General features: G+C 40.5%; 1 protein-coding gene across 1 annotated transcript; it reads right to left on the reverse strand.

The window, feature by feature from the left end:
• Nucleotides 1-7,838: 7,838 nt before the first annotated feature.
• On the reverse strand, nt 7,839-16,087 carry znf281b (zinc finger protein 281b). Its single transcript, XM_069664535.1, has 7 exons — nt 15,987-16,087; nt 13,339-13,863; nt 13,059-13,172; nt 12,772-12,895; nt 11,829-11,912; nt 11,620-11,738; nt 7,839-10,644 (listed from the first exon to the last, which is right to left on the reverse strand). Exons 2-7 carry the CDS (start codon nt 13,789-13,791, stop codon nt 9,022-9,024), a joined length of 2,517 nt encoding a protein of 838 aa, XP_069520636.1. The 5' UTR covers nt 13,792-13,863; nt 15,987-16,087; the 3' UTR covers nt 7,839-9,021.
• Between the last annotated feature and the right edge of the window lie 1,309 nt (nt 16,088-17,396).

Consider the following 17,396-nt stretch of genomic DNA (forward strand, 5'->3'; position numbering starts at 1 on the left):
GATGATGACAGTGATGACGACAGAGATGACGACAGTGATGATGACAGTGATGATGACAGTGTTAATGACAGTGATGATGACTATGATGATGACTATGATGATGAGAGTGATGATGACAGGGGTGATGACATAGATGCTGACAGAGATGATGACAGATGATGACAGATGATGACAGTCATGATGATAGAGATGCTGACAGTGATGGTGACAACAGTTATGATGACAAAGATGATGACAGAAATTATGACAGTGATGATGTCAGAGATGACAGATGATGACAGTGATGATGACAGAGATGATGACAGAAATGACAGAGAAGATGACATAGATAATACCAGTCATGATGACAGTCATGTGATAGAGATGATGACAGTGATGGTGACAGAGATCATGACAGTGATGATGATAGACATGACAGATGAGGAGAGTGATGATGACAGTGATGACAGAGATGATGACAGTGATGATGACAGTGATGATGACACAATTACGCAGAATGGGGTCATTTGTCTCTGTATGATGTCTAGTTCAAAAGTTATGTAGATTTTCAATTGTCGTCAGAAATCCAAGCTGCAAAAATGGCTGCCAAACAGACCCTTGGGACAATATTTTGAGTTGGGAACATAAAAATTTGTTTACTGGACACCTTGAGGATTACAAAGTTACAAAAACATATCTACGGGGTGCATGGAGACCCTATCTTCCTACTAGACTATTCCCCAAAGCAGTAAACGAGCTGATTTCTACAACAAGAACAAGAAAAGACAATGCTACCACAATGTAATGACAAACATGTCATGTACGTTTAGGGGCTTTAAAAAACATAGCTTTAAAATGTTTGTTACTGACACTGTTCAACAATGTATTTTTGTACGTATCAGCCTAAGACTGCAGTAGTTACTGATAGAGGCTGTTAGGAACCAAAGGGTCAAAGATTGCATTCCTTGCCAGCCACTTTATGAATTTATTGCAGCTCCACCACACGTCACTAACTACGAGACAACTTCTATAAACAAGATTTCTTCAAAGGTCCAATTAAAACATGTCCACACGACAGCCCAGAAGAAGCTGGGTCCATGAAGCTTAGTGCAAAAACTTACAAAAGCCTAAAACAAGGTGATTCAGAAATTGATTCAACCGACTAGCAGCAACAAATGTTACCAGGAAACTAGGTGGGCAATAAAGCAGGTTGGGCTGAGGGTAATGTGACCTTTGATTCCAGACGTCATAACGTGAGATAAAATGATCTTGATACAAACAGTAAAAAAAAAAGTTTACAAGGCCTGAACAAGTTTAAACTTTTTGAATATCAAACTGATTTTTAACCTTCTTCTCGTGAAGTCTGAAGTCATGTTTCAAGTTTGTTCAGACCTGAGCTATCATCCCATCTCCTCCCATAAAATGATTTTATCTCAAAGTTGACTTTGATCCCAGTTAAATCTTTAAATTAACACGACTCTTACGAAATTTAGCGTCATCACGGGCGTCAGTGGAAAAAAGACTGAAATAGCTCATAGATAAAAAGTGGTATCTTTGAACTCAACGTGCAAGTACGTGAGCACTTGTTTTGAAGGCTGTTAGCCATCATTGACCAGAATAACAACAATGTTAACAGAAACACAGTTTTCTGATCAATTTATGGTTTCCATATTAATGCAAAACCAATGAAATATGTATATTAATATCTTCTCTGTTTTAGGCTTCTATCCAAACTATCCTGATGTTTCTGTCAAGTGACATTTAACTCATTAAGTAGCACTGGAAATCAACTAAAGCTACGTTATTTAGGTGTTTGGTTCTGTGAGAGGTTTTGTCTGTCCGTCCGGCCATCCATCCATCCATCCATCTTCTTCTGCTTATGTGGGGTCAGGTGGCAGCTGGCTAAGCAAGTTAGCCCTGACGTCCCTCTCCCAAGCAACATTTTCCAGCTCCACCTGGGGGGATCCCGAGGCGTTCCCAGGCCAGGTGGGATATATAATCCCTCCAGCGAGCTCTGGGTCTACCCCCAGTTGGACATGCCCAGAAAACCTCCACAAGGAGGTGCCCAGGAGGCATCCTCGTCAGATGCCCGAACCACCTCAACTGGCTCTACTCTAGGCTCTAGGAGTAGCGGCTCTACTACCCAAAGCTCATGACCATACTTATTTTTAATGTGTATTTCAAACTATTGAATTTTATTTATGTAATTCAAGTAAATTTAAATAAGCTAAATCAAACCATCTCGTCAACCACTTATTGCAAAACAGTGGATTTTATCCTGTTGTGGCTGCTCAGTTAGTTGGGGCAGCTGTGTCCGACAGCTGAGTGATAGGTAGCTACATGAGGACAAGAATTCGATGTATTCCAAGCTTCGTGGGGAATTTTGGCCGCAGATTTTGCAGATTTCCTTATCTCAATTGTTTGACTGTTCCTTCTTATTTGGTTGAAAGCAGAAAGGCGGCAGGTTAACATTTGGTTCTACGACTAGAGCAGCTGCTTTTTTGTCCTTGTGAAAAAAACAGCTGGCAGGAAAATTGTAACAAATTTGAATGTATTTAAAATTCTATACGCATCACAGAAAGGTAAAACAAGCGGTTGTGGCGGTGGCTTGGCTTGTAAATATTGCAGTTAGCGGGACTGCCTTACTTAATACTGCCCACCATTGTGTCCTCACACCCACCAAGTGTGAGGTCAGTGGGAAGAACTGTTCTCAAGAAATGTAAAAGGACAGTCGTACGCTCATAAATACATACAGACAGACAAACAGGTATTCCTTACTTTACAGTTTGAGCACATTATATCATTCCTAATCAGTCCTCAAGTTTTACAATCAACAAAAGTACACCAGTGATATTCAATACTGTTAGGACCTCCATTCCCATAAAGTTTTGCTGTACAAAACAAGGAACTTTTCCCCTCATAATCTTTTGTGCTGATGGTGTTGAGATAAGAAATTCTACAAGAAAAGCTTTTTATAAATCGTGCCAAACAGGTGTCAGGTGTAACAATAAGCAAAGGCTTCTTTCATTGAAGACCTTTTAACATGTCAAAGTAGGAAGTGTAAAAAATACAATGTTCTTAGTAACACCTGTGCTTTCTCGACAAGTCAAAATTTCTGCTGTGAATGCGGCATCTTGGCTCAACAGAAATATTACTAACAATATATTTTAATACATGTTAATAACATTAACTGCATAATCTCACACTGCTGATGGCCAGCTTAGCAACTCAGACACAAAATCAGTAATGTGAACTTCACCAAACATTAATGTTTAACTTTTGAAGAGGTGCAGCTTATTATGAAATGCTTCATTCCCCTATATTAAGACATCAACAGTGTAAAGCATTTCACCAGCAGGTTTTATGAACATGTTGCTGTGAAGAGAGTCAACAGAGGTGCAACTCAACTCAACTGCAATAACGGCCTCTGTGCGCTCTTGCTAACAGTAAGTCCAAAGTCACTTACGGTTATGGCCATCCTTAACCCCACCCAACCTGCTGTTCCCGGCAATGACGGCTGTAATTAAAGTTAGGACATGGTTCATCAGGGTGAGGTAGGGAGACTGACGCCAGCTGAGCAAAGGTTGGCAGTTCCAGTCTTCCTCTTCCTGAAGACCCTCGACTCGCGGCTTCTTTAAGGAGATGCTACACAAAGCAGACAGGGGGAGAGCAGAACTGAATATTGTTTTTAACATCAATTACTCTGAAACATCATGATGCAAACTTTTTATGTTAGAAATTGGGTGACAAAAAAAAGAAAAAGTCAAGTTTAAAGTAATAGTAATAGATTAAATATAAGTTTTCAAAAATATAAACTATGAAATAAAGTACCAAAAGTTCCGATTTCAGAGAAGTGTTCATCATCTTAAAGCTCCTGTGGGGAACTTTCGGTTTGTATTGATTTTGGCGCCCCCTGTGGACAAAGCCGTACCTCTTATCTCTTTGCTGATTTTGTCCTGTGCATGCTTAAGTGGTGGTTTTTAACAAAAAAATCTCATCCTGCTTTCTTTAACAGTCATATGTATCACAAATTTTTGCCCTGGAAAATGTAAACAAAGGCAGCGTGCAGTTTATCACTTTGTCTGACACCTACCCCCCGCCACCAGTTTCAGGTATTAATAAATAACTATATAGAAATAATTTAGTTTGCTTTTGTAGTTCATATAGAGTCATCAGAATTAATTTCAGTCTGTTTCATAACCAGAGAAAACTCCCCACAGGAGCTTTAATCTATAACATTAAAGCATAATTTGTTCTATTTTATTTTGTGCTTTTTTATGCTGAAGAATCAAATAAACTAAGGAGTAAGTACATTTTCTAATTTTCTAATTGAAGAGGATTACAATATGAGGTATCACAAAAGGAAAATACTCAAGTAAAGTACAAATACCACAACATTTTACTTAGTACAGTACTATCAAGTAAACATACCTTATTTTTTTACTTAATGGTTTATTTTCCCTCGCTTGTGTCCAGCTGTGATATACAAGTATGTAAGACTTTCCATTAAGATTTTTTTTCTAAACTGTTATTTAGTTTCTCGACACATTTATTCAGGCTGAACCCTTAAGTTTATATTTTGTTGTTTATTAAGGTGTCTCTCTATCAATACGGACAACGATACTAACGAAGATACTAACGACAATTCAGCAAAGAATGAAAATGGGGGAAAATTCTTTTTGCAATGTCTGCAAATGGCAGCTATTGAATTGGTGAATATGGGCTGTTTCTTACTTTACTATTATCTATAATTTAGTCATGTGTGGGCTGAGGTCTGGATTAGTTTTTTAATTACAATGAGACAAATACCAGAAATAAAGAGAGCACCATCTGCTCCTAATGTCAACATTACAGCTCCATCTTGTGGCCGCAGAGCCTTGCTTCTAACCGATGGCTTGAGGATCAAATGACATAAACTGTAGACTAGATTTAGTCCCAGTAGGAGAAGCAAGGTGCATCCACTGTAAGAATGTTAGTGTTGCCAGTGTCTCCCATTTTGGTCGAGTTAAAAGCTTTTAAAGCTCTTTTATTTTAACTGCAAAATTTATTCTGAAGTGGCAGGGTGAGAAGTAAGTAAAAATGTTACAAACCTCTCTTTTGTCAGCTACTATGCACAAAAGAGTGGTTTGTACATTACCACAAGGCGCTAAAGTTGGTACTGTCAAAGTAACAATTACATTCACTTCACTCTCAGTACTGTAGCCTCCTTAAGTGAAATTTGAAACTCAAGTACACTTTGGTATATTTACTGTATTTTATTTAATCTTAGAATTTATTTTATCTTTAAAGAGTAGTTTAAAATTGCAATATGGCTAATTTTACTTGATTTAAATACTTCTGGCCCCACTTTCAAACCCCGCAACTGACCTGCTAGATTTATAAAGATGCCGATGTTCAAGTTTTCCTTCCAGACAGGATAAAGTACTATTTTTAAGCTTTACTGCTCAGTGCTGACAAGTCTTGTAACACTTAAGTTGGTGAAATTATCTAAGTTCAAATGGGAAACAAGAGGAAACACAAGACCACTTCAGCTTCAACTCAATGGCACTGCATAGTAAATGAGCTAGTTTAATAGTAACCGGAAGTGGACCCTTTTCTCGGCTACAACTCGAATGTTGACGGATGTGCAGCCATGTTTAACATAGTTGAGGCCCACAAGGAACCACATCTTGTCTGTCAACAAAATTGTGTACAGAGAAAACGACAAGAAACACAACTGTATCACCTCTGAAGATTTTGTCTTCCTTTTCTTAGTATTTTAATTTTCCTTTCCGCCGCTGCACGCGTCCTCGTATGTTCACCCCGTGTTGTCTCGTGCATGCTAAACCTTACATTAGCCATCCACCTTCAAAATAAAAGTTCCTTTTGCGGACAAAACAATGCGTTTAAGAAGCCTCGACTGTATGTGTATTGCTTCTGCTTCTTTATCAATTTGGCTAAGAAATACGAAAAAAAAGTAACAACAATATTAGTTTGCCGATGTAAGGATACCAATAACTTAAAAAAAAAATCTTATTTAGAGACCCAATATTTGTTTTTATTTGTAATCTAAATTTTAACTCTGTATCCTACATAACACTTGCTTTCATGAAATCTCTTATTCTCTTCATATTTTAGCAAATTTATGGTCTTTCTTGATTTGTGCTACTGCTTACTTGGATAGTCCAAAAAATGAGATTTCAATTTGGGTGCTAAAGATTATGCTAACATTAAATAATGCTTACATTATGCAAATTCTATTATTAATTAAATGACTTAACCAACAATGTTCTGTCTTATATAGCAAGCAAACATGATCATGTTAATTGTCAATATACAGTATTTGGTATCAAATTTGTGTAGCCTACTGCAGAAATAGTGATATTCCAGTGGATATGAGAGACAAAAATTACACACCACCTAGTTTTTTGTAACAAAAAGTTTTTATTGGCTTCTCTAATCCGTTCATCATCTCAATAACAGGTACAGCCTGGGAAATCATATCACAAGGGGTCTAGAACAAATAAGACAAAGGAATGGGGAGGCTTCTGCTACAAAATTTGGTATTGAGGTGACAGTCAGAAAAAAAAGCCATACAAAAATGTCTTTATCATGCATACTGGAGAAAAACTCAAAAAAATTGAGAACACACATTTTTAGTGTTTTTGTACATTTTTGTAAACAATATCCTTCTAGAGATCATATCAAAACACATTATGGCAAGTAACAAAAATAAGGGATATAACATGAGAAAAATGAATGTTCTATGAGGCATCTAGAATGCAACACTGCTTGGCGTGGATGTTTTTACAGAAAAAAAAAAAATACATTTGCATTTTGACGAGTCACTTGCTCTATAATTGTAAACACAGGCAGTGTTAAATGATTATACAATATGTCGAACCTATACTACAAATATTTCCACTACATACATGAAACGCGTGTCCCTGCTTTCTTACGCTTTAGTGATATGAGGTATATTTAGGTCAATCTTATTGTCTTTTTTTTTTTTTTCTTCTCCCATCTCTCACCCACTCGTTTTCTCTCCTTTAAAAGCATAGTGTGTGTTTGGAGTGAGGTGGCTGGTCAGTCAGTCTTTGTTCCCTGTGATCTGAGCAGCTTCAAAGTCTCTTGGCTGTGGAGCTCACAGACATAGGAAAAGGAAAGTGGGGGGGTGAGGGGTTCGGCTCACAGGAAATCAGCTAAATTAAATATCAACCCTGGCTGCCGGGATAGAATGGCTTTAGCCACGGAAGACAAAGAAGGCCATTGTTTTTTTTGTGAGTGCAGGGCTGCATTTTGGGGTGGTGATGTGAGTTTAACTTAACTTGGAATCAGTTTTTTACCTGTATAATTGAAGCAGTTTCTTGCAACTACTACTAAACAGTAGGATGAAAAAAAAAAAAAACATTAAAAAAGTAGAGGGACGGGAGGTAGGGATGTAGGTCCGGTGATTACTTGCCAAAAATTTTCTGCTACAGAGTTCTGTTGTGGCTAGTGGAGAATAAATAAAAGGGGTTAGGTGTGCATCCGACACACCCAGGGGGTTTAAAGATATAAGGGTTCCAGCATGTCAGCCCGTCTCTCAAAACACTTAAATACAAAGAGGTACTCTCAAAATATTGTATAACAAAATTATGGCAAATCATCTTTTTACATCACCCGACAAACCGTAAGAAAAAAAAATCCCCCTCCCCCTCTCTTCTACCCTTGAGAAAAAGCAACAAAATACATTTAGATGCCCATGGTCATGCCTAGTCAACCCCTACCAACACCCGTTCAACAATAATCCAGCCCTCCCTGTACCCCCCCTCCCTCGCACCCACCCATCCGCCATCCACCCCCCCTCCCTCCCAACCCCTTTTCACAGTTTTCTCCTCTTAAAATAATATTAATAACCATTAGCATAATATTCACGGATCACATATGCAAATTGAATGGGTTGTTGTCGTTTCCAATGATTATTTGTTTAAAAAGTGCTTGTTTGATTCCACTGACATAAAAAAAAAAAGAGAACAGCAAGGCGTGAAGTATAAAAGTGGTGACTTTTTTTTTTTTTTAAATGAAATAAATCATTTCAGCAATAAAATGATGTAAAAAAAAAAAAATCCCAGATTTCATTTAGAGACAGATGTAACAGCAATGAGAATTAATTTAATCTAAGCTGTGCCTTTTCTACTGGCCACTGGTGGGCACAAACAGAGGAGTGTGCGGTCTGACAGGCATCACTAACTGACACTTCAAGCTGACAAATTAACAGTCAGTTATGTTCGAACGCCCTCTTCACTTTAGACGCGTGTCTGCATCATGGTCTGAACTCCACTACAACTTATACTACCTCGTGTACAAATGTGGCTCTTAAAAGAAACGTGGATGTCTTCACATTGACACAACAGTACCATAATCTCAACAAAGCTACACGCAGTAGAAACCAAACATGATCATGTATTGAAATTTGTTGTTCTGACAAGTAAAAAATAAAAATAAACAAAACACAAAAACAAAATCAAAGCTTTGTAGTCTCAAAGTACACCTGTAAAAACTGTGCTAATTGCATCTCATAATACAAAGTCTTATTACACAATTTTGCCTATTTTCCTGAGTTAATACGTTTCTTGTAACAGACAATATATACTTTTTTGCCATTTGAATTCTGGGCCTTTCCCTGCCACAAATGTTATTATTGAAATTATCAACATTATTTATTATTACTTTACAATGGTATGATGATTGGTAAAACACAATAGTTCAGAGAAAAAAAAAAAATCAAGCAAGTTCATAGCTACCCTCTAAATGTTTTAAATTACATTTAAATCTACGGTACGTTCATATCAAAAACACTACTCTTAAACAAAATTTGAGCGACTAAATACATAATAAAAATGAGAATATTTAAAAAATTGCATTTGAGGCCATGGAAGACCCTCCCTGGTCATTTGTATCAACATTTAATGGCAGTGTTTAAAAAACGAAACTTTGCTACAAGAACAAAATTAGGATGGGTGTAGGGACCGTATGGACAGCAACAGAACAGCCCCCTACTGGATTCACCTCGTTTGACCCTTATCTGAAACTTTGGCTTGTCGGGGTTTTTGATCCTGTACTCACTGGCTCACTGACGTCAGCTAACAAACTGGTATACCCTGAGAATTCTGACACTGGAGTCCGTATTCGGTGGTCGACCTCCGCCCCAGGATCACTGCCGTAGCCCAGAGGGGTCCGCCGCCCTGACTTGAACTGGGAGCCGAATGCCTGGGCGAAGTTCTCGATCTGATACGTGGTTTCTTTAGGGGGGTTCAGCGGGGACAGGTCTGGGTAGCTGGAGCCGTTGGTGGGTGCAGCTCCTCCTGGCTTGGGCTGCTGCCCCTTGGAGCCCTCTGCCGAGGCAGTCAGGTCCTGGGGAGGTAGGTTGAAGGTGCCGGGCGAGTGCTGCTTCTCCAACTGCTCAGTAAGCTCCTGAGATGGAGTCAGCTGCTGGTGGCCTGTGGATTCCAAGCTGAGGTGGTAGCCTGCCTGGGAGGGGGAGCCGACGAGCATGCCGTAATGGGACTTGGAGGAGGACGAGGAGGAGGTTGATGAAGGGGCGACGATGGGCAGTGGGGAGGAGACAGCAGGCGGGTAGCCACAATCCAGCGGAGACGTGGTGTAGACGTGTTTGTCAGAGAACAGGGGCCCCGTGGGACTGGAGCTGCTGGACAGGATTGGGAAAGGCCCTGTGGGGCCAAGGCTGGGGAAGGGTCCACTATGGCTGGTGCGCTCCAGGGCCTGCAGAAGGAACTTTGAGTACTCACTCATCACTGCTGTCTTGTCCCCACCGTTGGGCGAGTCATCTTCCAGTTCTGGAGTCACAGGCGCTGCCGGCTGCAGGTCCACGTGGTGTGGGTGGTCCGACAGGTCGAAAGTCACATCATGGTGGTGTGTCCCCTCCGGTTTATGGCTATAATGGTCGAGTAGACTTTGCAGTACCTCATCTGGTATGCCGGACTTGTCATGCTTGAGGTCCAGAGGCGAGGAGTCAAGCATGGCCAACGTGGGTTCGGGCCCAAGGGAGCCCTGGATTACACTGCCGCCCTGGGATGCCATGTGCAGCGAGCCTGCTCCATAGTCATTGTTAACTGCATGGAGGTAGCGCCGCTTTTTCACAAACTGCATTGCATCATCGTAGTTGCTGCTGGTGGTGGGCCCCTTATTACCCCCGGCTCCCTGGAGTAGACCCATGTTATCAAGGCCAGAACCCTCGACATGATCCATGGAGCCCGGCTTCAGGCCTAACTGTTTTTGATCGTGGGCACCGTCCTCCAGCGAGAGAAGGCCCTTGTCCAGACCCTTGCGACCAGCTTTTTTAAAGACCAATTTGGGAGTGCGTCCATGCATGGACGGGCCCGAGCCTGAGGGGTGCTCCATGCTGAAGTCCTGCAGGCCCAGGTCACGGGCCATCCCCCCAGAGGATGAGGCTGCTGCCATTGATGCCGAGGCATTCTTCTTCCTCTTGCGCTCACTGCCATCACCGTTTTTGGACTTGGCCCTCTTGCGTCCGGAGGTGGTAGAGTTTCCCTGAGTGAGTGAATAGCTGCCGTGGCCTAGCTCTGACTCGCTGAGCTCCAGCATGCTCGGGTCCAGGCCCTTCTTTATGGCTTCTCCACAAGTCCGTTTGTGCTTCAGTAACCGGTCTGTTCTTGAGAAAAACTGAAAGTGGACAGACAGAAACACAAGCTTAGTGTCCACTGAGTGGTATAGTCCTTAAATCCTTCAAAAACAAAATATACTCCAGATGTACCTCACTAGTTGACTAGTTAGTCAAAAGTCAAAAACTTCCTGGTTACCGGTCAGCTATAGGATTGATTTTAATTAAAGCCCTACATGGCCTTGCTCCATCTTACAACAGTGATTTACTTGTACCTTATTAGCCTAGCCGCTACCTGCGCTCCTCTGGTAGGACCCTCCTTACTGTTCCCACAGCCCGCCTTATTACCAAAGGCGACTGAGCGTTTTCTGTTAAATCCCCACAGCTGTGGAACATCCTACCTGAGGAACTTAGGTTTGCAAGCACTCCTTTAAATCCCTTCTTAAAACCGACTTTTATAGGAAGGCTTTTTTTTTTTGAAAGTAAACCTGTTGCTTGCCAATTTTATTTTATTTTTTTGTCACGTATCATTTTTTTATTACACACCTTTTAATATCTTGACTAATTGTTCTTTTTGATCATGTTTTTATGGGTTTTATCGAGACTCTGCTTTATCTCGACTTGTAAAGCAGATCAGGTCTTTGCTCCATGTCTCAGTATTTGTATGCTGTTTTATGTGATTGTGTGTATTTTATTTTGTAAAGCACTTTGTAACTCTGTCTTGAAAGGTGCTATACAAATTAAGTTTATTATTATTAGTTTCTGAGACCACTGAATTACCTGAGGGAGCGTTTTATTGCCTGACCTTTTCTGACACAACTAATCCCACTGAGCCCGGCTTTATGAGGGATTTTAGTGTTGGAGCTGGAGCAAAGCAAAATTTAGAATTGTGCACGTGCTAATGATGCTGATACTACCAACTTTTTAAACAATTCTTTAAAAAAGCAGGAAGTGTATAAAAAGCCAACTGGCCCAACACAAGATTAAAAGGCAAAACAGCAGTAAGCTACTTAGTACAAATACAACATGTAGCCTACTTGTTGGCAGGTATCGCAGCGATATGGCTTCTCGCCACTGTGTGTCCTTTTGTGTCTCTCCATATGGTACTTCTGTATAAATCGCATGTTACACTGGTCACAGCTAAAAGGCTTCTCTCCTGCGAAAAGACAGACAAGACAGTGTTAGGGGTTTTGTCACACCACTAACAGGGATATGGAACGTTAGATATCCAAGTGCAGCAACTCACCACTGTGGATCTTCTCGTGCCGCTGGAGCAGGTATTTCTGGATGAAGCTCATGTTACACTGACTGCACCGGAAAGGCCTCTCACCTGTGCGATCAAGAGTACAACCATCCGCGCAGCACATTAATTAACGCCCAGTCTGTGACATAACTGTAAGCACTAATATATGTTCACAATAGTAATGAAGCAGTGGCATTTTATATAACACCTTGGAAATCAATCACATTCACATTCTTAACTCTTTAACATTTACGATATTTAAACACGTATTAAAGGAACTGTATTGCATCATATATTTAGAGTAGCTGAGGAAAATATTTTATTCAAGAAAACCTTATTTCCCCATGTCATTATTGTGATATCCTGATTCTCTTGAGCCCACAGACTTTACCACCCACAGGCAGTTACACTCGGATGAAAGCGGAAAAAACAATAGGAAAGGATATGTAACAAACTCCGGCTGTAAATAATAAAGAAGAAGTTTCCTTTAAATGATTTATAAGCTCAAGTTCAAAGAACCAATGAGGAATTCCCAGCAAACAGAATGACTAAGACGTCCAGAAATAGATGAGTAATCGTCGAGTCATTGCTGGCTCTAGTGATTGTCTGGTTTGAAACTAGGCCCCAGGCTCCCACAGTGAAGGGAAACTTTACAAGACAGGCACTGAAGAGAGCCGAGCTCTGACAGAGACATTTGTATTTATGGTATTTGTCGTTTTTTCCTCTGTGTTAAGCCTTGGTAATAAAGCATTATACCTGCAAAACAGTTCTTGGTTGTACAAGAGGAACCGTCAACATGAGCATACTAGAATTTGGAATCAGCTGAATCAGTTCTGCTTTTGAGCGGTTGATGTAACTGGATTCGACATGGTGACTTAAGAAATTCTAGGGAAGTACCGACCGGGTAAAACGAATAGAGCACTGACGAGCAGCTAAAGTCTCTCACCTGTGTGTATGAGCACATGCCTGCGCAAGTGGTAGGAGCTGCGGAAGGCAGCATTACAGTGCTCACAGATATGTGGTTTTGAGTTGGGGGACAGGCAGGCTCCATCTGCATCCATCATCATAGCCTATAAGAGAGAACCCATGAGTACTGGTAAGTAAAAAACAGTTGACTTTTCCACACTGCATAAGCACAGCAAATTTAATTCAAGCATCAAAAGTGTGAGAACAGTCTTTCCATGCACGTTTTTAAAACACTTCTGTAGTGAAAAGTGAAAACAAGAGGTCTACCTTTGCAGCATCGTTGCGTTTCCTTCTTGCCTTGCCTCCCTGCCCATCCCCATTGCTTCTCCGCCCTCTTCTACCTGAGGGCTCTTTTGGCTCTTTACCAGGTCTTCCAGGCATCTAAGGACAGACAACATGTTAATTATACCACAGTCTATAAATGGCAAATAGAGGCACCAGTGATTACTGCAAAAGACAAGCCTGTACATGAGAGTTCCTGCTGACAGTAAAAAAGGAACATTATATTAAATACGAGGGAATATTTAGACCCACGGCCCGTTCTTACCGGCTCTCCAAGGGAGCGAACGTTGCTGAGGCTGAGGTCATGGAGCAGCATGTTCTGGTGATTTTGGTGGTGGTTGCCGAAAGACATGTCCGGCATGTCCGTACCACTCTTCCCCGCGCCACCTCCTACACAGTTCACCCCAACTCCTCCACCTCCGCCGTAGAGGGGCATGCGGTAATCCAGCTCGCTTAGCCTCTCCTGCTTAATGCCCATGCTGTGGAGGAAGCCCCCTGTGTTTACAGCCGTGGCACCCTGGTTTTCTGGGGGTGAGTCGCGTTCTTTCTTCAGGATCATCTCCTGGGGAAGCTCGCCCATAACTGACTGGGAGGCCAGCCGCGTAAAGCTGGTGACAGGGGGCAGGTGGCTGAACATAAGCATACCCGGTGCAAAATTGGGGTCCATGCCACCGTTGCGCAAAAACTCATTGCCTAATTTGTCCTGGATAATACTCATGGTGGTGGTTTTGCTTTTTGCAGGGAAGAAGGAGGGCAATAAATCTAAAAAGGAATGCAGGAGGAGAATATCCTGAAAGAGAGGGTAGATAAAAAAGCAAAGTATTAATGATTTTAGACAATAAGTACAGAATCCAAAGCAATTGTCACATTTTGTTCCAAGTCTCAATTATAACATCTGATCTTTTAGCTCTTTAGGAAATTGAGTGACTTCTACACAGACTTCACAGTTTGTACTGTGTGCAATACAATGTTCTGTGAATTTCCTTTCAGTCCGCCATTAATTACTTAATTGGATTTATTAGGCTTTACCTAACGTAACACTGAGCACAGCAACTGGAAACCTCAATAAGTACTTCGCAAAAATACATTTAAGTTACAGAGTGAACAAATAATCATGAAAAAACCTCTAAATAGCAAAAAATACTAGCTTAGTGTCACTTTGTGAAATACAGTAAAGTATTCTGAAATATTCAGCCATGATGTTAATAAATACCATTAATATATTTATTTTCTTAAGTGCAAAAACACTCAATGGGCTGTAGACATTAGCAACAAAATCAAGCACTCCACTTCTATATCTCTACCACAGTGAAAGATACCTGAATAAAAGGGGTGATGTCACCAATCTGAGCTTGAAAGCGACAGAAAATAAAAAAACAAGTACAATTGTCAATAGCACCTTTGATTGATTGAAGTCATTTTAAAAGGTAGCTTAAATAATGCATTTAATGAATGCATAGGTAAAATACAACAGATGTTTTAAGAAGCTCGATGAAGACACATTTTGGATTAATAATATATATCTATGAAGGTTTGTGAATTTTGAAGCTCTGGAAAATACAGGTTAAAGCAATAAAAAGGTGTCTGGAAATTCTGCTTAATATAAGAATGGAAAAGGTGCACATGTCTCGTATTGTTCTACTTGCGACATTTAGCCCTACATGTGACTTGGATTGCAGCCAAAATAAAATCTATGCAGTAGTAAGCTTGATAGCTTTTACACATCCCTGTGGTTTTCGCACTTCGATGCATGTTGGGCAACACTACATGCCATCATTGTCTAATAACCCAACATGAATCAAAGGCTAGGGGGCATTGGTTGCAATATTAGGAAATTAAGCGGTTCACTACACTCGCCTAAAACAAACGATATTTAGGTCAAATCCAGGCAGAAATCTCAGTCATTTTAGGCAGGCGCAATCTGGTGACTAAGCCGTACTTGTAACGAAACCAGCATGAAAGAATGGCTGGGTGAGAATTTATTGTTTAGTCTAGCTCAGCCGACCATTTGGCTACGCGACACTGAATTCAGCAGCGAGCGGATGAGCTTTTGTGATGCATAATAGTTAGCCAGCTAGTTAGCATAGTTAGCTAGCCGGTTAGCCACAATGAGACACAATCAACCCACCTTTACGTCCTCAATCAAAACAATCGGCTCAGAAGCTCTACAAACATCATTCAGACATTCAAATAAAGCTGCATTAAATTAAAAAGTTCTGTAGTCTAAAATAAGCCGCATATAGAATTAAAATATTCACAATTTAATCCGTTATGAGCAATGTAACAACGTTTAGCACGTTACCGAACGTTAATGTTGCTATCAAGCTAGCTAACGCTAGTTTGATGGCATTAACGCAGATAATAACCATTTAAAGGGCACTTCTATGGAGGGAATCATCCTAAATTGAAATCATTTTAAAAGAAATATAACAACAGTAAATATTTAGAAATCAAACAGCAAGTTTGCTTTAAAGTCAGAGGCACACATTGCTCATTCTCCACAGCTTTGATGACGCTCGTGAAATCAAATCTGTCTGGCTCGAGCGACGCTCGCGCTCTATTTATTGTTAGCTAACTTTAGCTATAATTACAACCGGATGATGCTTACCAATTTAGCTACCAAAGCATTCCTCGGCGAGTGCGACACATGTGCATTTCAGATCCGATGACCGAGCTAAATTCAAGCCTACGCTCAAAGGCAGCTGTGTTTATAACAATCAAGCTGCCATGAGCTAGCTCGTTAGCCGCTAGCTGCCCCGACTGAAAACCCGCATTATGGCCCATGCAACAGAAACAATGATGCTGGGTCTCAGTGCATCTCCGTTTGCGCCGAGCCAGACAATCCCGTCGCTTAAATCTCGACAAAGCCAAAACATTTGTAAGGAAGAAAAGCCAATTCAGTTTCCCACTCACCTACACATGACCGCAGATGGTTTCAAACGTGTCTGTATGATCTTCGTATTCGCCGCTTTGGGGTTTTATTGCCAAAACATTGTTCTCCGGCGGTGGCTGCTTTCTTCCATCTTGTCTTGGCGCGGGGAATTATGGGTGCAGCGGACGGGTCGTGAGAGGAGACAGGCGAAGGCTACCGAGGTTTGAGAGAACCTCACTGGACAACACAAGTAGCCCTGTGGTCTATAGTAATGTAAACACACATGCCACATGAAGATAAACAGATACTGCAATGTAGAGCGATATGGCGTCCTGAAAGTCTTTGTCTTTGTATGCAATTTAGGACACAATAAAGGAGCTATTAAAATGTATTTCAAGGTTCACCATTAACAAGGTGAAAGACTTTCAGACAGAAAAGCTCTGTTTAAACTTTTTGTAATATTTTCTGACATTAAGTTTCATATAAAAGTGAATCAGTGGAAAAAGAAGAGATCTCAAGGATGATTATGTAAGCAACAAAATGACCAGTTGCAGTGACACAAATTTGGTGCCTCGACATTTTTTAAAGTGAATCCATCAAACATATTACATTCCTGTAAAATGTTTTGGACTTTTTGTGATGTTATTTTTGTTATTTTGATTTTTAACTCAGTTTTTCTGTTATTTGAAATGTTATTATGTGTTGCAGTGTGTGATTGGACTCCAGGAAACATAGCTTCTGTTTTTAATATCCTAATTTGGTAATTAAATATTACACAGTACAATTCCCCTGCACCAAATGTTAAAAGTCCTTAAATTTAAAGACTGTGACATAAAGAGACTGTTGTGATATTTTAGGCAGTATATTGTATGAATGAATGTCTGATATTCATTTAGCAACACAAATAAAAACAGATAAAAGAGACTTATAATAGCAATGCAAATAATGATAATAGAAATATGACCAGTATTAGCAATAACTATAATAATGATAATATAGATATATATTGTTCCGCTTTGTAAGATTTTGTCAGAGGTGCTGCACAGTTTGATCACCTAACAAATTAGGAATGCACAGATTTGACCTTTCTCCCTGGATATCTCAACTCAGCCTATCAACAGATACAAATCAATACATTTAAAAACCCAAATTAAAAACCTTTATACCTCCAATACCAATCCAGTGTGGTATGAGATTGGTACATCCTCTACCCAAAGGCCCCAAACGCCAGAGCCATTCATTCATCAATTAATGTTGGTCCTACAATATTACTTGTGTTGCTCAACCTCATGACAAAATGTAGTTTAATCCTCGCTCTGTGCATATTCCTCAATAAATGGTGAAAGTGGGGGCCAACAGGGGCCCAATGTTTGCCCCGAGGCCCGCTAAAAGGCACATCTGGCCATGTCAAAACCCATATATGAAAAAGGAGACTGCAACTTTTTTGTCAC

Source organism: Semicossyphus pulcher, unplaced genomic scaffold (assembly GCF_022749685.1).
Source record: "Semicossyphus pulcher isolate SPU_LCO1_2020_fin unplaced genomic scaffold, fSemPul1.0.p SCAF_16, whole genome shotgun sequence".
Taxonomy (NCBI): domain Eukaryota; kingdom Metazoa; phylum Chordata; class Actinopteri; order Labriformes; family Labridae; genus Semicossyphus; species Semicossyphus pulcher.

Coding starts and splice junctions, on each gene's coding strand:
- znf281b (XM_069664535.1), bottom strand. CDS start 13,791: ATGAGTATTATCCAGGACAAATTAGGCAATGAGTTTTTGCGCAACGGT. Junction 11,913..12,771: donor GCATGTGCTCATACACACAG/GTGAGAGACTTT, acceptor TTGATCGCACAG/GTGAGAGGCCTTTCCGGTGC. Junction 11,739..11,828: donor GCACGAGAAGATCCACAGTG/GTGAGTTGCTGC, acceptor GTCTTTTCGCAG/GAGAGAAGCCTTTTAGCTGT.